The 14,934-nt window shown below is 38.0% G+C and overlaps 1 protein-coding gene across 2 annotated transcripts in view; it reads right to left on the minus strand.

Annotated features, from left to right (window-relative positions):
* Positions 1-347: 347 nt before the first annotated feature.
* Positions 348-14,934, minus strand: part of BRAF (B-Raf proto-oncogene, serine/threonine kinase) — a 167,013-nt gene continuing 152,426 nt past the window's right edge. For both annotated transcript variants that reach the window (XM_047097110.1, XM_047097111.1), the window contains 3 exons: positions 10,837-10,971; positions 6,770-6,923; positions 348-473 (listed from right to left, as the gene is read on the minus strand). In XM_047097110.1, the coding sequence (XP_046953066.1) occupies positions 451-473; positions 6,770-6,923; positions 10,837-10,971 (312 nt within the window). In that variant the 3' untranslated portion in view covers positions 348-450. The remainder of the gene's footprint in view (positions 474-6,769; positions 6,924-10,836; positions 10,972-14,934) is intronic.

Raw genomic sequence — 14,934 nt, forward strand, 5'->3', positions numbered from 1 at the left:
AGGAAAGAGAACGATGCTTGGCGATTGCAAACTGCCCCGTCAGGTGACCAGCCACACGCGGATCTGGCGGTTAGAAGGGCAGAGCCGATCCGCAGGCTCTCCACAGCCAATCTCCCAAGCTGTAGCAGCAGCTCCTTTCCATCATGCCTGACCACCAAAAGGTCAGAACTCAGGCTCTCTCCTCTTCCTTCCTGGGAGTGGACAGACTTGTATGCACGTGGTATTTGTGTTGAAGAAGAAACACTGGCAGCAGAGAATTCTGGTTCCTAAAACATTCTTCCCTCTTTTGTTGGATGGGAAATTCCATTCTGTTCCACACCAGCTTATGCATTGAAAATTCTGTATCTTTAAAAAAAGAGTTGAGGAACAGAAGAACTGTGTTTTGATGTTAACGAATTGTACGAACACAAGACTTAAGAAATAAGAGTAGATGTTGCCATGATGGTGTGGCTACTTGAAGGCTGCAAATTCTCCTGTAGAGGGAGGACAAGAGCTAATTTTAAAAAAGTTATCTCAAATAACCTAGAGACCCAGAAAAGCCTCACTGAAAGGTGACTAGCTATCTATTACAAATCTAGCATCATCATAACTAATTTAAAAGCAAAAATGGCTGAAACCCATAAAAGAAGATAATTTACAGTATAGAGAGTAGGGTTCAGTTACATCAATTACGTATCAAGTCTGCAAGTAACTTCCCAGCGGGGATGTACATGTTATGGTTCTAGTCACGCTGAAAAGCACTGCAACGAACAAAATTTCTCAGAAACTGATTGTAAAATAGTAAGTCTGATTTGTTGAATACTTTGCCCCCCAATTATCAACTCATTTCCACTTTTATAATGCCACTATTAGATTAGAAAGGAAGAAACAAGAATTCACCCCATTTGGAAAAAGATAAAATTAAGAGGTCAGCTGATTTGTCCACATGACACATTTGACTGAAGGAAAGAAAATCTAGACTGTCCATTTTCTAGTTCATTTCCTTTTCAACTACCAAAATATTACACATAGGCACGTGTGACTGAACATTACTGTCAGCACAAGGAATTCTTTAAACCACAAAGTCCCTTTGAGGTCCTATATTCCGTTAGCTTACCAACTTTGGGGGTTCATGCCATTATTTTTCATCTATCGTTTTGTTCATAGCTTCTACTTGTAACTAGAGGCTGGTTCTTCTTATTATATACACTGTAGTTAATTTTGGGGGGTTGGTTAATAACCGACAACTCTCGGAATTTAGCCAGCCTTAACGTCGTTTCTCAGTAGTAACAGCTTGTGTGATGAGGATCCAAGCAATCACTAACATGAATACGCTATTTCATCTAGGAATAACCTATCCATCTTCTAATTGCTGTTAGATTCCAACTGGTTACTAGAGAACACTGGTATATCCCAACAGACTGCTAATGACTGGATGGCAGAACCCTCAGACTGTAGGCTAGTAATATTAGTCGATTAGACTAATATGAGACTGTTTGAATGCCTGTTATATGCCAGGTGCATCAGTGAATACTTTACATACATTTGCATCTGAGCCTCACAATAACTATAAGGCAGGTGCTGTTCCTTCTCTTAGTTTGTAGAGAAGCAAGCTGGGGGTTTAGAATAGTTAAGTAGTTTGCCTGCTATCTCACAGCTAGAAAATGGCAGAGTTAAAATGCAAGTCTGGTGGAGGAGAAGAGTCTTCACTATTAACACACCCCTAAACAATTTTCAATAATTAATCATTTGTTTTCCCATTCTGAATATTATTACTAATTGGACTGCACATAGTGAAACTGTCTTTCTATCTAAGGATTCCTTTCACCAAGGAAGTAACCACGGCATTGTGAGTCAAAAGGTCAAGGAAGGGTAAAAGAATTATTACTTCATATTTAAAGTTAAAAAGATTAGGGAGTATGGCACTAGTGAAAAAATTAGCCAAATTACTAAGACTTTGGAGAGCCAAATATAGCATAACCACAGGAGGCTGTTAACAGCGACTCTAGAAATGTATAAACATTCACACTACCTTTGCTGATAGCTTGAGTGCATTATGGTTTTAAGGTTGCTATTTTTTCCAGTATTTTAATACATTTCTTCAAAGCAATTTCCAACATTCTAATTAGTAATCACTGTATCTGGCAGAATCTAAATCTCATCGAAGGAAGCCAATGTGAAAATAGGATTTACTTAGAAATTTTTATTTTAAAAAATGGCTAAATTTTAATCTATTAAGTGAGAGAGTATCAAAAGTGACAAAATTCTAAGTTAAATCTTATATACTGCATTAAAAAATAACTTGAAAAAATCTTCAGATGTTGTCCATTAATTATGATTAGGCACTCCACTTTGTTGAAGTGTTTTACTCTACAAACTTAAAAATGTGAGCCTTGAAAAAAAAAAAAATCACAAAACAACCGCCCAAGGACAAACTCTTACCAACAAACTGCAAATCATACGCCAGTAAAGGAAACAGTTAAGATCATTCTACCACTGTCTGCTGCTTCTAAAGGAATGCACTTCTTTACATCAACAGACTTCAGGTCCAGGAAAAAAAAAAAAAAAAAAAAAGACAAAAAGAACTCAAGAGTTTAGGGACCAATAAAACTCTTTCTATATATGACCCTGAAATCATGGAGAAATTTAAGAAAAATTGGGGGTAAGAGGCGATGGATCTGCTTTTGGGAAAAAAAAGCATATTCCTTCTTGCGTATCTGGAAATCTCTATTATCCCATCCCCTATCCTATTTTATTTGAGGTAATAACAATTATTTGAAGTGAAACACCCAGAATACTATGTGGCTTTTTGAAATCTTGGCTTATTAACTTAACTGTTGCCTGAAAAATCAGAGGCCAAAACGAAACTTTTTTTTTCATCTCTTTTCTGGCTAAGAATAACCTAAGTTCTATTTTCCATGTGACTTTAGTTAAGATTAGGGGAGAGAACACTTGGGAAGGCCCTGTGATTTTAGATACTCTAAACATCAAGATTTGTTTATTTGAAAGCTAAGGATTTTATTAACTAGTTTTAAGATATTATGAAATAATTATCTTTTAGTCCAGAATTGAATGTATTTCAGAGGCTCTCATACATATAATTTGATGTATACTTCTTAAAGACAAAATATGCTATGAAAAATCTAGTATGTTATTTTGCACACAAATTGATGATCACTGCTTTAGATGTGGGGACAGTCATCTGAAACTAAAGCAAGTCCCATTCTTTCTCTGTGGTGACCTTTAAGGAAGTTTCAAAAGTATAACATTCTGGCACGGACACACTGGACTTGTTAAATTCTTAAGAGAAATTATCACAGGAGAGATGAAGTATTTAATAAAATAAAAAGTGCTATAGAAATACTCAATAATTCTCAATCTAACAGACTGTAACTGATAAAATGTTTTAGCCATAAAGTACCTGTTTCATAATATTAAGCAACAAAGGCAGTTCATTTCCTTACATCGAGAGCGACTCACTTGAGTCAGAGGCCATTTAAGTTGCTGTGTTACATGGTCTCTATTTAAAGAGAATGATTTTTTAAGAAATATTTGTAATGTTTATTAATTTTTGAGAGAGAGAGAGAGAGAGAGAGAGAGAGAGAGCAAGCAGGGGAGGGGCAGAGAGAGAGGGAGACACAGAATCTGAAGCAGGCTCCAGGCTCTGAGCCGTCAGCACAGAGCCCAATGTGGGGCCCGAACCCACAAACTGTGAGAGCATGACGTGAGCTGAAGTGGGACCTTTAGCCAACTGAGCCACCCAGGCGCCCCCAAGAGGATGACTGTAACTAATGCTTTAGTATGTAAATGCCTAGTACAATATTAATGTCTGAAAATAAACAACCTAAAGTATTTGATTAAATGCTGTGATCCCTCAACTACTTAAAAATCAAGATGAAAAATCTTAGTCCTCACCACTTGACTAGTAAAATGCCTAACATGTAAAACAAATTTTATAAAAAGGCTGTCTGCTGAAAAAGGAAATCAACTTTAATAAAAATATCTGAGGGTTCAGGTTTTAAGAAAAAGAGGTCATAAGAGAACGAATGTCCTTCTGTTTCAATTACCTAGTCAGAGAGGTGGACTCCACATATGGTTAGAAAAACGGTATTTTTCTTTATTTGGAGAAAGCATCTACGATACAGCATAAAAGAACAGAAAAGGAGACTACCATATGTCATTCTAATGCTCCCTACTCCTCTGCATCCACGCTTTCTAAACATCTCGCTCTGCCAGATTTTTCATGTTCTTCCATGACACATCCAGGGGGCCGGGTTTGAAGACAAGAGGACTATCAGGTGACCCTTTGGAGGCACAATGGAGAGTGTGAGACAGCGCTATGGCTGGAAGAGCTCAGCAATGCCCTCTGGCAGAGGAGACTGAATGGAGTCAAAGGCAGACAGTGGGGTTGCTGGGTAGTTTTCAGTGAAGGGGGTAGTCAGGGGAAAAAACGGTGAGCAAAGAAAAGAAAATATGAGGGAAGCAAGTATAGTGGAGAACTATAGAAAGAACTGTATCAATATGAAGATCATTTGACTCCTGTGCCTTAAAATGCTTTCCAAAGCTTTGAGCATTCCACAGACCAATGTAAAAACTTTATCAGCTACATGCTTGCTATTCAATTTGTGATAAATAAACCCCATTTAGTAATTACTACTAATCACATCTTAAAAAAAAATTTTTTTTTAATGTTTATTCATTATTTTTGAGAGCGAGCGAGAGAGAGTGAGCAGGGGAGGGGCAGAGAGAGGAAGACACAGATTCCGAAGCAGGCTCCAGGCTCTGAACTGTCAGCACAGAACCCAACGTGATCATGACCTGAGCCGAAGTCAGACGCTTAACCAACTGAGCCACCCAGGCGCCCCACTACTAATCACATCTTTAATGTCACTAGAGGATTTGGAAATCCCACACTTTAATGTTTTCCAACATGCTCTATTCTTTTATGCCTTTCTCATTTTTATTTTTGAAAACATGAGAAATGTTCTTTTCCACTACTCTTGCCTAAATTGAAAGGCATGAATCCATTTTGAATAACATGAATGGTATTACTTGTCTTAAACTGCCCAAATAAGGGGCCAAAGGTATGCCGTGCTTCTCACTGGGTAGTTTTCCTGGACGAAATTTCATCCATTCAAATTAGAAAGTTATTTTATTTTAATTATTTATTTTGAGAGAGAGAGCGAGAGAGCACAAGTAGGGAAGGGGCAGAGAGAGGGGGGGAGAGAATCCCAAACAGGCTCCACACCGTCAGTGCAGAGCCTGACATGGGGCTCAAACTCCCGAACCGTGAGATCATGACCTGAGCCAAAATCAAGAGTCTGATGCTTAACTGACTGAGCTACCGAGGCGTCCCAAGAAAGTATTTTAAAAACTTATTTGTGGTACCTAAGAACTAAAATATCATTAAAGTCTTCCCAATTTTCTTCTTTATTGGCTTCAAAGGATGGTATTTACGCAGATGTTGTCTGTGTGCCTGCATAACCCTGAACTGTCCGTTATATTTAAAAATCATCACAGTTCCAAACCGAATAAATGAAAATGTATTTAAGAGGCTGGCTTTTGGCACTGACTCACAAGTAGAGATGGTCATCTCTTTGATAAGATGCCAGCAATACTGCCTCTTTCATTTTTGATTCCAGTAAGATTTGGTTCACAATAAGAATATTAATGACTGCCACAATACAGCCATTTTTTACATAAGAAAATGTTAAGTATTAGCTCTAACAAATACTTCGTACCATGGGATTAAAAAAAGAATAGCATTCATTCATAAGAAGAAGAACCTTTCTGGGCAAAGAACATATGGAACACAAATTTTATGAGACACATGGATAAGGGGATTGTTAAAATAGGCATCATGAGAGGGAGGTATAATCTGAAGTAACAATATTTAAGAAGTCTGTGACCTTGTTGTTTGGCAACTAAAGACATCTAAACAAACAAACCCAAAACTTTCACAGAATTCTGTTAAGCTTTTTTGGGGGAGGAGGAGGCAATGCATTTGTAAGGAAATTCACCTTCCATGTGTATACGACACCTTTAGTAATGAGGAAATACTACTTAAAAGGAACCTCAATTTATAACATTTGTCCACTAAAAATCCAAGCTTCAACCATAGTACTCATGTCAGACATCCACTCCTCAGCAATGTCGTTGGTTACCTGCACCCATAATTTATAAAAAGAAATTCAGTCTATTGCTAAGGTGTATAAAGGACATCCATATTTTCCAAGTTATAATAAAAAGTAGTTATAGAAAAAATACTAAGAATAAAAATAACTTATTCAACTCTCGTGGCTTCCTAAATGAGATCTGTTCGGACTGCCTTGCCTCACACAGGCGTTAAAACCTGTCATCCCCTTTCTACCTGCAAGCCCGTACACGGGGGCAGTACTGCTCTTGCGAGTCCCTAAGGGACATGTGATAGCTCATAACAAAAGGTGCAGGAGAAAAGTTTAATTGAAGTTTAATAATTAGGATAAGCCAGTAAACAAAACCAATTTGTAACAGGAAGTAAAGCCTCCAGAAGAGGTACTGCAAATGTTCAGCAATGTCTGTGCATTTTGAAAACCCTTGGATATTGAAAATCCAAAGCTAAGTATACATTTTAGATCAGGAAATAATTATATCTAGTCTTTAAAAACATACACATTCTTTGGTTCATCTTTTTTTAAAAAAGAAGATGCTATCCAACTTAGTACAGAAGCACGCACATTTCCACATCCTTGGCCCCAGCCCCCTGCACTCGCGCACTCATCTAACTTATCTCAGTGGACGGGAAACGCACCATATCCCCCTGCCTGGATGGGTGTTTTTGGAGAAGCACAAGCATAGAGACTAAAATCCTCTGTCTGGAAGCCAGCCCGATTCAAGGAGGGTTCTGATGCACTGCGGTGAATTTTTGGCAATGAGCGGGCCAGCAGCTCAATAGAGGCAAGAATCTAAAAAAGGGAAAAAAAAAAAAGAAAAAAAGAAAAAAAGAAAAAAAGTAGAATGAAAATCTAGGTGGTGTTAATCTTTAATATCCGCATCATACTTAACAAGAAAGCACCTGAAATCTTACACTGTTTTGAGTATTATCCTAAACGCTTAAGAAATTGGTATTTTTTTCCTTACAAAGAAAAGATTATTACCAAACTCCATTGGCTTTAATCTCTGTAAAATAAATGAGGAAAGTAACCTATAGTTAGCTTTTATTTACATTTTAGATTATTTGCCAGCCTTGGAACAGTAAATAATACAAAATTTTAAACCAATTATATACCTATCCCACAGACCACAGTCCCTTTTGGGAAGAAGAAGGAGCATAAATCAGTAAAGCACTATATGGCTTCACAAACAGAATCATCAGAGCAACTCATTCTTTAAGAAACTCAATAATAGGAAACGTCTTACACATACATGATTAAAAGGAGGGTCTCAATGACCCAGACTGCTAGTGGCACAGGAGTGAGAAGTGACAGGTGACAATCCAAGAGTGAAGGAGAAGACAGGAAAACAACAAATAGACACCAACCCACAAAATGTAGAAACTCAGCATATTTTAAGGTACAAAGAAACAGGTTATGACTTTGAAGGCATACAGTATAATAACAGATGTTCATAATCATGAGACATATGTGTAAAAGGCTTGGCACAATGCCTAGAATATATAGTAAGTACTCAATAAAACTTTAGCAGCCATCACTATTATTTTTCTGAGCCACCAAAACTTTTTTAAAAGTTAAACTATAATCTGTATAATGATTAGTATAAGGCAAAGAAGCAATGTTACAAAACATTTTAAATTACAAGCATAACACACAAATAAAAATTAAAATAATACAGAAAAAGTATAAGTCCTACCTTCCAGGGGTAACCACTGTTAAAGAGTCTATACTTTCTTCTGGACCTTTCCTATGCATAAACATGCACATATGAAAACAGAGCCCATCCCCACCCTCATCACCATTTAAAGTGGTATCATTCTATACATATTTTTCTGCATTGCTTTCTTTTTTTTCCCCCTCCCTAACATCCATGCCATCTAGAGAGCTACCTTGATTTTTAATTTTTCCTAATGGTAAGCATTTTTGTCTATATCTGAACACTTGTGGAAGCAGGCTCTGTAGTATACCTTTTCAGGAGTGGAATTACCAGAGCACAAAGTATATATATTTTAAGTTTATGAATTCTAGCAAGTCCTTTCAAAAGGCCAAACCAATTTACATTCCCAACAACACTGTTAAAAAATTTACAAGGAAGGCTCTTCCTTACTTCCCAACATCGTTCCCAATGCTGGATATTGTCAATCTGAGAGAGAAAATCAAAATGTATTTCACCGTTACTCTACATTTTACTGACTGTCCCAGAACTTTTAACATCCTAAGTTCATTCGCCATTTGTATTTCTTTATGATTCACCAGTTCATATCCTTTGCTCATTTTCTATTATCTTTTACTTACTGATTTGTAGGAGGCCTTTATATAATACCAGTATTTATACTTTATTATATACATGCTACAATTATTTTTCTATGTTTACCTTTCAATATTTTTATTATACAGAAGTATAAAAACTTTTATTGTAGTCAGACATGCTCATGTTTTCCTTCATAATTTCTGGATTTTGTCTCTTGCTTATAAGGAAAGCCTTTTATCTCAAGGTTATAAAAAATGACTTCCTATTTTAAGGTTTTGTTTTCTACATATAAATCTTTAGCCATTTAAAATTTATGTTTTTGTATAGTGTGAAAAGAGATCCTGTAATGAAAAATTAAAAACAGTACTTAAGGTAGCCTTCAATAATCTGAAAAATTCAGATATGCATTTCATTTTCTGATATCATGCAAGGAATAAAATGTTACTTATATTTAGAAATATGAACATTTTGAAAGAAAAAAAAGAAATATGAACATTTTGTCCCTTTTAATACCACTCAGAAAGTGGGTCGGTCGCCTGGCTGGCTCAGTTGGTAGAGCATGCAACTTGATCTTGGGGTTGTTAAGTTCGAGCTCCATGTTGGGTGTAGAGATTACTTAAAAAAAGAAAATCTTAAAAAAAAAGTGGTCCTATGGATATAATTTGCATTATTAATGTACACCAAGCAGGTTAAACAGGAAGCTCTGGCACCTGGAATATGAAATGAGAACATGGTACAGGGGGCCTGCTGACAATGGCCAACAGTACTGGTCCTTTTACTTTGATATCTTCAACCAGTGGTTTTCCGGGTTAAAAAAAAAAATAACTCTTCCTCAAAATAGTAACTTAGAATTCCAATAGGTAAAACCTAGATCTACCCACGCTGAGGCAGCCCCTGAGAGATATGTTCAAATTATAAATTCTATCTTTAATTCTTTATTTAAAAAAAAAATTTTTTTTTTTTTTGAATTTTAAGTAGGCTCCACGCCCAACGTGGGGCTTGAACTAATGACCCTGAGATCAAGAGTCGCATGTTCCACCGAGACAGCCAGGTGCCCTGGTCTTTAATTGTTTTTTTTTTTTTTTTAATGTTTGTTTATTTTTGAGAGGGAGACAGAGTGTGAGTGGGGAAGGAGCAGAGAGAGAGGGAGGGAGACACAGAATCCAAAGCAGGCTTCAGGCTCTGAGCTGTCAGCACAGAGCCCAACGTGGGGCCTGAACCCACAAATTGCAAGACCATGATCCAAGCTGAAGTTGGGCACTCAACCAACTGGGTCACTCAGGTGCCCTGGGTCTTTAATTCTTTAGATGGGCATAAAAGATCCACTAGCTCCTGTAACAGTGACTTCTAAGAGACCCAGCTAGCGCTGTGCATTCAAGCGCAGAAGGTTCACAAAAGACCAACTCCGTGATTACAGTAGCTGGATAATTAAGGGAGTTAGCACTTCCCACTTGCAAACTGTATTGATTTACCAAGACCTATTTATGTGGTGCTATCAGGAACTTCCTAAGCATCATAAAAAACTCAATTTATATTACAATACCTAAACTTTCTAAGTTTGTTCAGGTACTTAGTTTCAGTTCATGAAGCTTAATGAAAGATTATGAACTTCAGGGCTGTAGCCTTATAACATGAAGAGACAAAAGTGATAGTCATTTTCCAAGAATCAGAGAAAGGCAGACAGTACCAACCAACAGCTGCCTTTTCTTTTTGCTCCAGGTGGAAACGTTCCTCCAAAAGACCCAGTATGTAGGGAAGCTTGGAATGTGTTTATCTTACCACCAAGAAGAATTAAAGCAGTTCTCAAAGTGCAGTCTGTGGGAAAACTATTTTCGTAGTAACACTAAGGTATTATCTGCCTTTTTCACTGTCATTACTTTGCAAAAGTCAGTGGCGCTTTCAGAAGCTACACGGTGGAAGGTACTGCAGCATAATGGATGCAGAGAATCCAGATGTCTTCTTTTTGTAGAGATTTGCAAAAAAGGTAAAACAATGCCACTCGTCTAATTTTGTTGGTGGGGAAAATGTAGTTCTTTTTAATTTCATAAAAATGTTATTTAGCATGTAATGGTTTTATTACGCTTAAATAAACTTATCAACATTTTTAAAACTTAGTTTTAATTTCTAAAATGGCAATTACTATTTATATAAACAAAAGCTCTTTGGGGGGCCTTCAATAATTTTTAAGTGTGTGAGATCAAAAATTGTTGTTTGAAAACTGCTAGACCAAAGTCAAGTCTTTCTGAATATTCTGTCCTGGGATTCCAGGTTTCTAGATGTACCACTGTTCAACCTTTACAAAATCATCTCTGTGCAATTACTTCTCTGCTGCCTGCACACGATCACAAGGCATCCAAATCCATAAAACACAAAACTGTGTGCCCCTGAAAGTATTTAAAAATCTGCATCTGAGTATTAGTCTGTCCTCTTAGGTAACATCAAGCTTCTTCTTACTTGGGGAAACAGTGGCCTCTCATCTCTTTTCTTTTTTAGGCACTCTGCCATCAATCTCTTCATGGCTTTCGGACAGTTACTTCGTACCTTACTGAGATCTGGAGAAAGATATCCTCGTCCCACCATAAAAATTATCTGGGGAGGGAATAAAAAAAAACAAATCAAACAACTTCACTTATAAATTGAAAAATACTCCAACATTGAGAATTCAACAAGCTGCACATTTACGTGTACTTTTCTGCGTGTACATTTTCCCTTAATAAAAAGTTAAGAAACACAACGCTAGTAATCTGATTCTCACACATCTTATCGTGGGGACCCGACACTGGACGGGCCGTCAACTGAAAACTTCATGACCCATGGACTGTTGTAAAGGTCTCCTAATCGCTCCCCAGGTCTCTGGTCTCTCCTTCCCCAATCCATTTCCCACTGCCAGGGTAATCAATCATGAGACACGGATCAGGCTGTGCGTCTTTCCTACTTAAGTATTTTACTGAGTACTTGTTGGGCATCATACTGAGTCCTTTATATACGTGTAGCTGGAACTAAAAATGTTAACCTTTTTAGCAGTTGTTTTGCCATCTGCGTTTTAAATTTGTTTGCTGAGGAAATGGGTGATATGGGGCATTTAGTTATGTAGATATGAGAATCACAGCCTCCTCCAAAGAAAAGAAGGTAAACCATCTGGGAACTGCAGTTTTCTGTTTAATAAAGTAAAAAGGCTTGTCTTCCCTGGGTGCAGAGATTTATAATTTTTCCAATTTCTTAACTTTCTAATTTTCAGCTCTTTTGATAATGGGCAGAGACAGACATCAGAAGTCTTGGAGAGAGGGGGGGTTTGATCTTAGAGGGAACAGTTCCAACGGACAGCCTAGTGGCTAGGTGGACAGCCAGTAAGAGATCCCTTGTTACAGGCCGGAGCTTATAAACTTTAGAACAGTCGAGCCTGGTCTCTTAACTTGCTCTTAGTCCCTGTTCAGTGCTGTAAGAACTGGTGCTGACCCGAGAGCAGATGTGCTCGAGGACCACGCGGTGCAAGTGTGCAGCTACCCTTCCATCTCCCCTGGCAGAACTGCCCTACTCCCGCTTTGTAAAAACCATACCTTTTTTACCCACATGAAATTTAACAATAGTACACGTTGCACCAAGGTGTAAAGCTGCTGGGGTACCAAAGGGACACTATTGGTATTTAACAGGGCTTTCATGAATGGGTAACAAATACCTTTGCAAGACAGCTGGTTTCCAAATCTTTGCTCTCAGTAAAATTAACTGAACCGTCAGCTGATTACAAAACTCAGTGACAAGCTATTATGCAATTTTTTGGTACATTATAGACATGAGTTTTAACTGAGTGATATGGTGTACGGTAAAGAATGGATCTTGCCCAGAAAAAGGGATGGCCTTTGCCTTTGGCTCCTAGGAGATAATCCCTAAAAGTTTGGAATGTCCTGCCTGATGAGAGTATTTCTGTTTATTTACCTGGGGGCTTATAGAAGGGACTTTGAGTCATATAGTACCAGTTTGACTTCCAGAGGGCTTGAGAACTAAGGCCAGCCACAGAGGTAGTCAACCATATCTACCTGACAGAGCCCCAGTGATAACTCTGGACTTAAGAGAGTCTCTGTGGTTGGCAGTGTTCTGCTGTCGGGAGAATTCAGTGCGGTCCACAGTTACACTGGGAGAAGACAACTGTGACCTCCACATGTGGAACTCTCCTGGATTCTGCCCTATGTGCCTCTTCCCTTGGCTGATTTTAATCTGTATCCTGCTGTTGCACTAAACCATAACTGTAAGCATTAACAACCTACAGCGAGTTCTCAAACTTAATGAGCAACTGAGTCTGAGTGTGGTCTTGGGGACCAGTGAACTGTGCATGTGGGTACAACAAATTCCTGACTTTCCCATCTTTGTATCTACCTGAACAATACTTCTCAGTGCTTAATTCTTTCTCATTTCAGCAAAAGCCTATTTATCCACAAATACATGAATGAACTGAAGAGAAAAGCCCCATATGTTCATTAAGACACACATTTCCAATAAAATTTTACCTTCTTTATTTCTATATACCAAAACTTACATTATTTTCATCAGTTATATATTAATACTCATTAATAGAAGCATAGTTCAGAATTTAAAAAATTAACCTTCAAAGACTAAAGTCACAGGAAAGATTTTTGTAATTCTAAATTTAAATACATATTTTTTGTTGCAGAGATGTTATTTGAATGATCAATAAAAGGCTTGAAAGTATAAAAGTATGTTTAAAAAAGAGCCATATCAAACTTTGAAAAAAATATAATACAAAGGAAATCACATTCTTTGCAATTACTTAAACTTAAAGGGAAGACTCTCCAGGATATAATTCATGTACAGAAGATTTAAGTGGCACATAAAAGATAAAATCAGCAGTTCAATTTGAAATTCTGGAACTGACTGGTTATTTCCATTCTCAATCCACATTCAGCACTCCTGGCACCTCCATCCCTTGATTCACGCCTCTGTATTACTGGAGCACAATGTCTACTCATTCTCATCACCCCCTCCCCTTGCACTGCTTCAACAGATTGGTAAACTCCACCAAAAGCATGGCCTGTGTATTATTCACCTTTGTATTCCTTTATATCCCATAGTGCTTTGCATATAGTAGGCTTTGAAAATTTCTTATTGAAATAATTTGTGTGTAGGTAAGATACTGGTATTCATCATTTTGTATCTCTTGAGAGCTTGTGCTTGGAACCTAGCCACCAGGCTCTAACAAAGTCCACACTTTCTAGAAGACGTCCCCATAGAAAGGTCCATGTCGACAAGAACTAAAGCCCTTGGCCCTTCACCCTGACCAAGCTTCCAGCAGACAGCTAGCACCACACCTTGTCAGAGGTATGAATGAGCCATTTTGGAAGTGGATCCTTTAACACCCAAATGAATGCACCCTAGGCAACACAATGTGACACAGACATAAATCTTCCTCACTGAGAGCAGTCCAAACTGCAGATTCATAATTTGCTTAAGCCACTATGTTTTGGGTGGTTTGGTATACACCAACAGTAACTGAAATAACAGACTTAAATAACAGTACTTAAAATAACAGATAAAAATTAGTTGTCTATTTTCTAAGATGACACAGCACTTCTACTTCAAGAAAAGAAAACCATGAGGACAGAGAGTCAATACATGTAGCCTAAATGAGTGCATTATTAATCCCAACTCAGTAGAAAAGCTGCACTGGAAGAGGAAAGAGCAGGGTGATTAGAGAGAAAAATGGAAGGATAAAGAGGGGGGAAAAATGACAGCAATTTCTTAGATTTCAGCACTAGAGTAAGGAAAGCAAAAGGCATGCTATACGATGGCCATCCCTTGAAGCGCTAAGAGAACTGCTCTAGGAAAGAATCTGATCTTTACAACCAGAACGAATTCTTTAGTGCAATTTCTTATTTTTATAACTGAAAAAAAAAAGACACCTGAAGAGGTAAAGTGACCAGGTCATGAGTCCAAGGTCGGCCATTACACTGAGTTTCTTAACCAGAGTCCTGCTTTAAATTTACAGGCAAAACCTGCCACCCGAGACTATGGGGGGAAGAGTACACAGGAACAGTTTCTACAGTTCGTAGTAAAGAAGGAGATGTCCTATCTCCCATGAGAAAGAAGAATATTCCTAAGTTTTCAAACAGAAGTCCAATCTGAGAGCCATGGTGATGAAAGTTCGAGAGAAAAAGAAAAATCAAATCAAGGGGACAGACGGAGCAATAGCTGGGGTTACGTCACTGAAGATGACTAGAATTAGCAATTCCCAAAAGGGACTTCCATGGAAAGTGCCATTTGAAGAAAGCAGACAAGAAGTAATGAAATAGAATAGGGGTAAGGGATAGTGCATATATCATTCTTTGACCCCCTTTTTCTTTCTTTCTTTAAAAGTTTATTTATTTATTTTGAGGTGGGGGGCAGAGAGAGACAGACAGACAGAGAATATCCCAAGGAAGCTCCCTGCTGTCAGCAAAGAGCCCCAAGTGGGGCTCGATCTCACAAACTGCGAGATCATGACCTGAGCCGAGATCAAGAGTCAGACACTTAACTGACTGAGCCACCCAGGCGCCCTCCTTT

The sequence above is a fragment of the Lynx rufus genome, unplaced genomic scaffold (assembly GCF_022079265.1).
Source record: "Lynx rufus isolate CCGP_SWC_20201006 ecotype Redwood Valley unplaced genomic scaffold, mLynRuf1.p SCAF_4, whole genome shotgun sequence".
In the NCBI taxonomy this organism is placed as follows: Eukaryota; Metazoa; Chordata; class Mammalia; order Carnivora; family Felidae; genus Lynx; species Lynx rufus.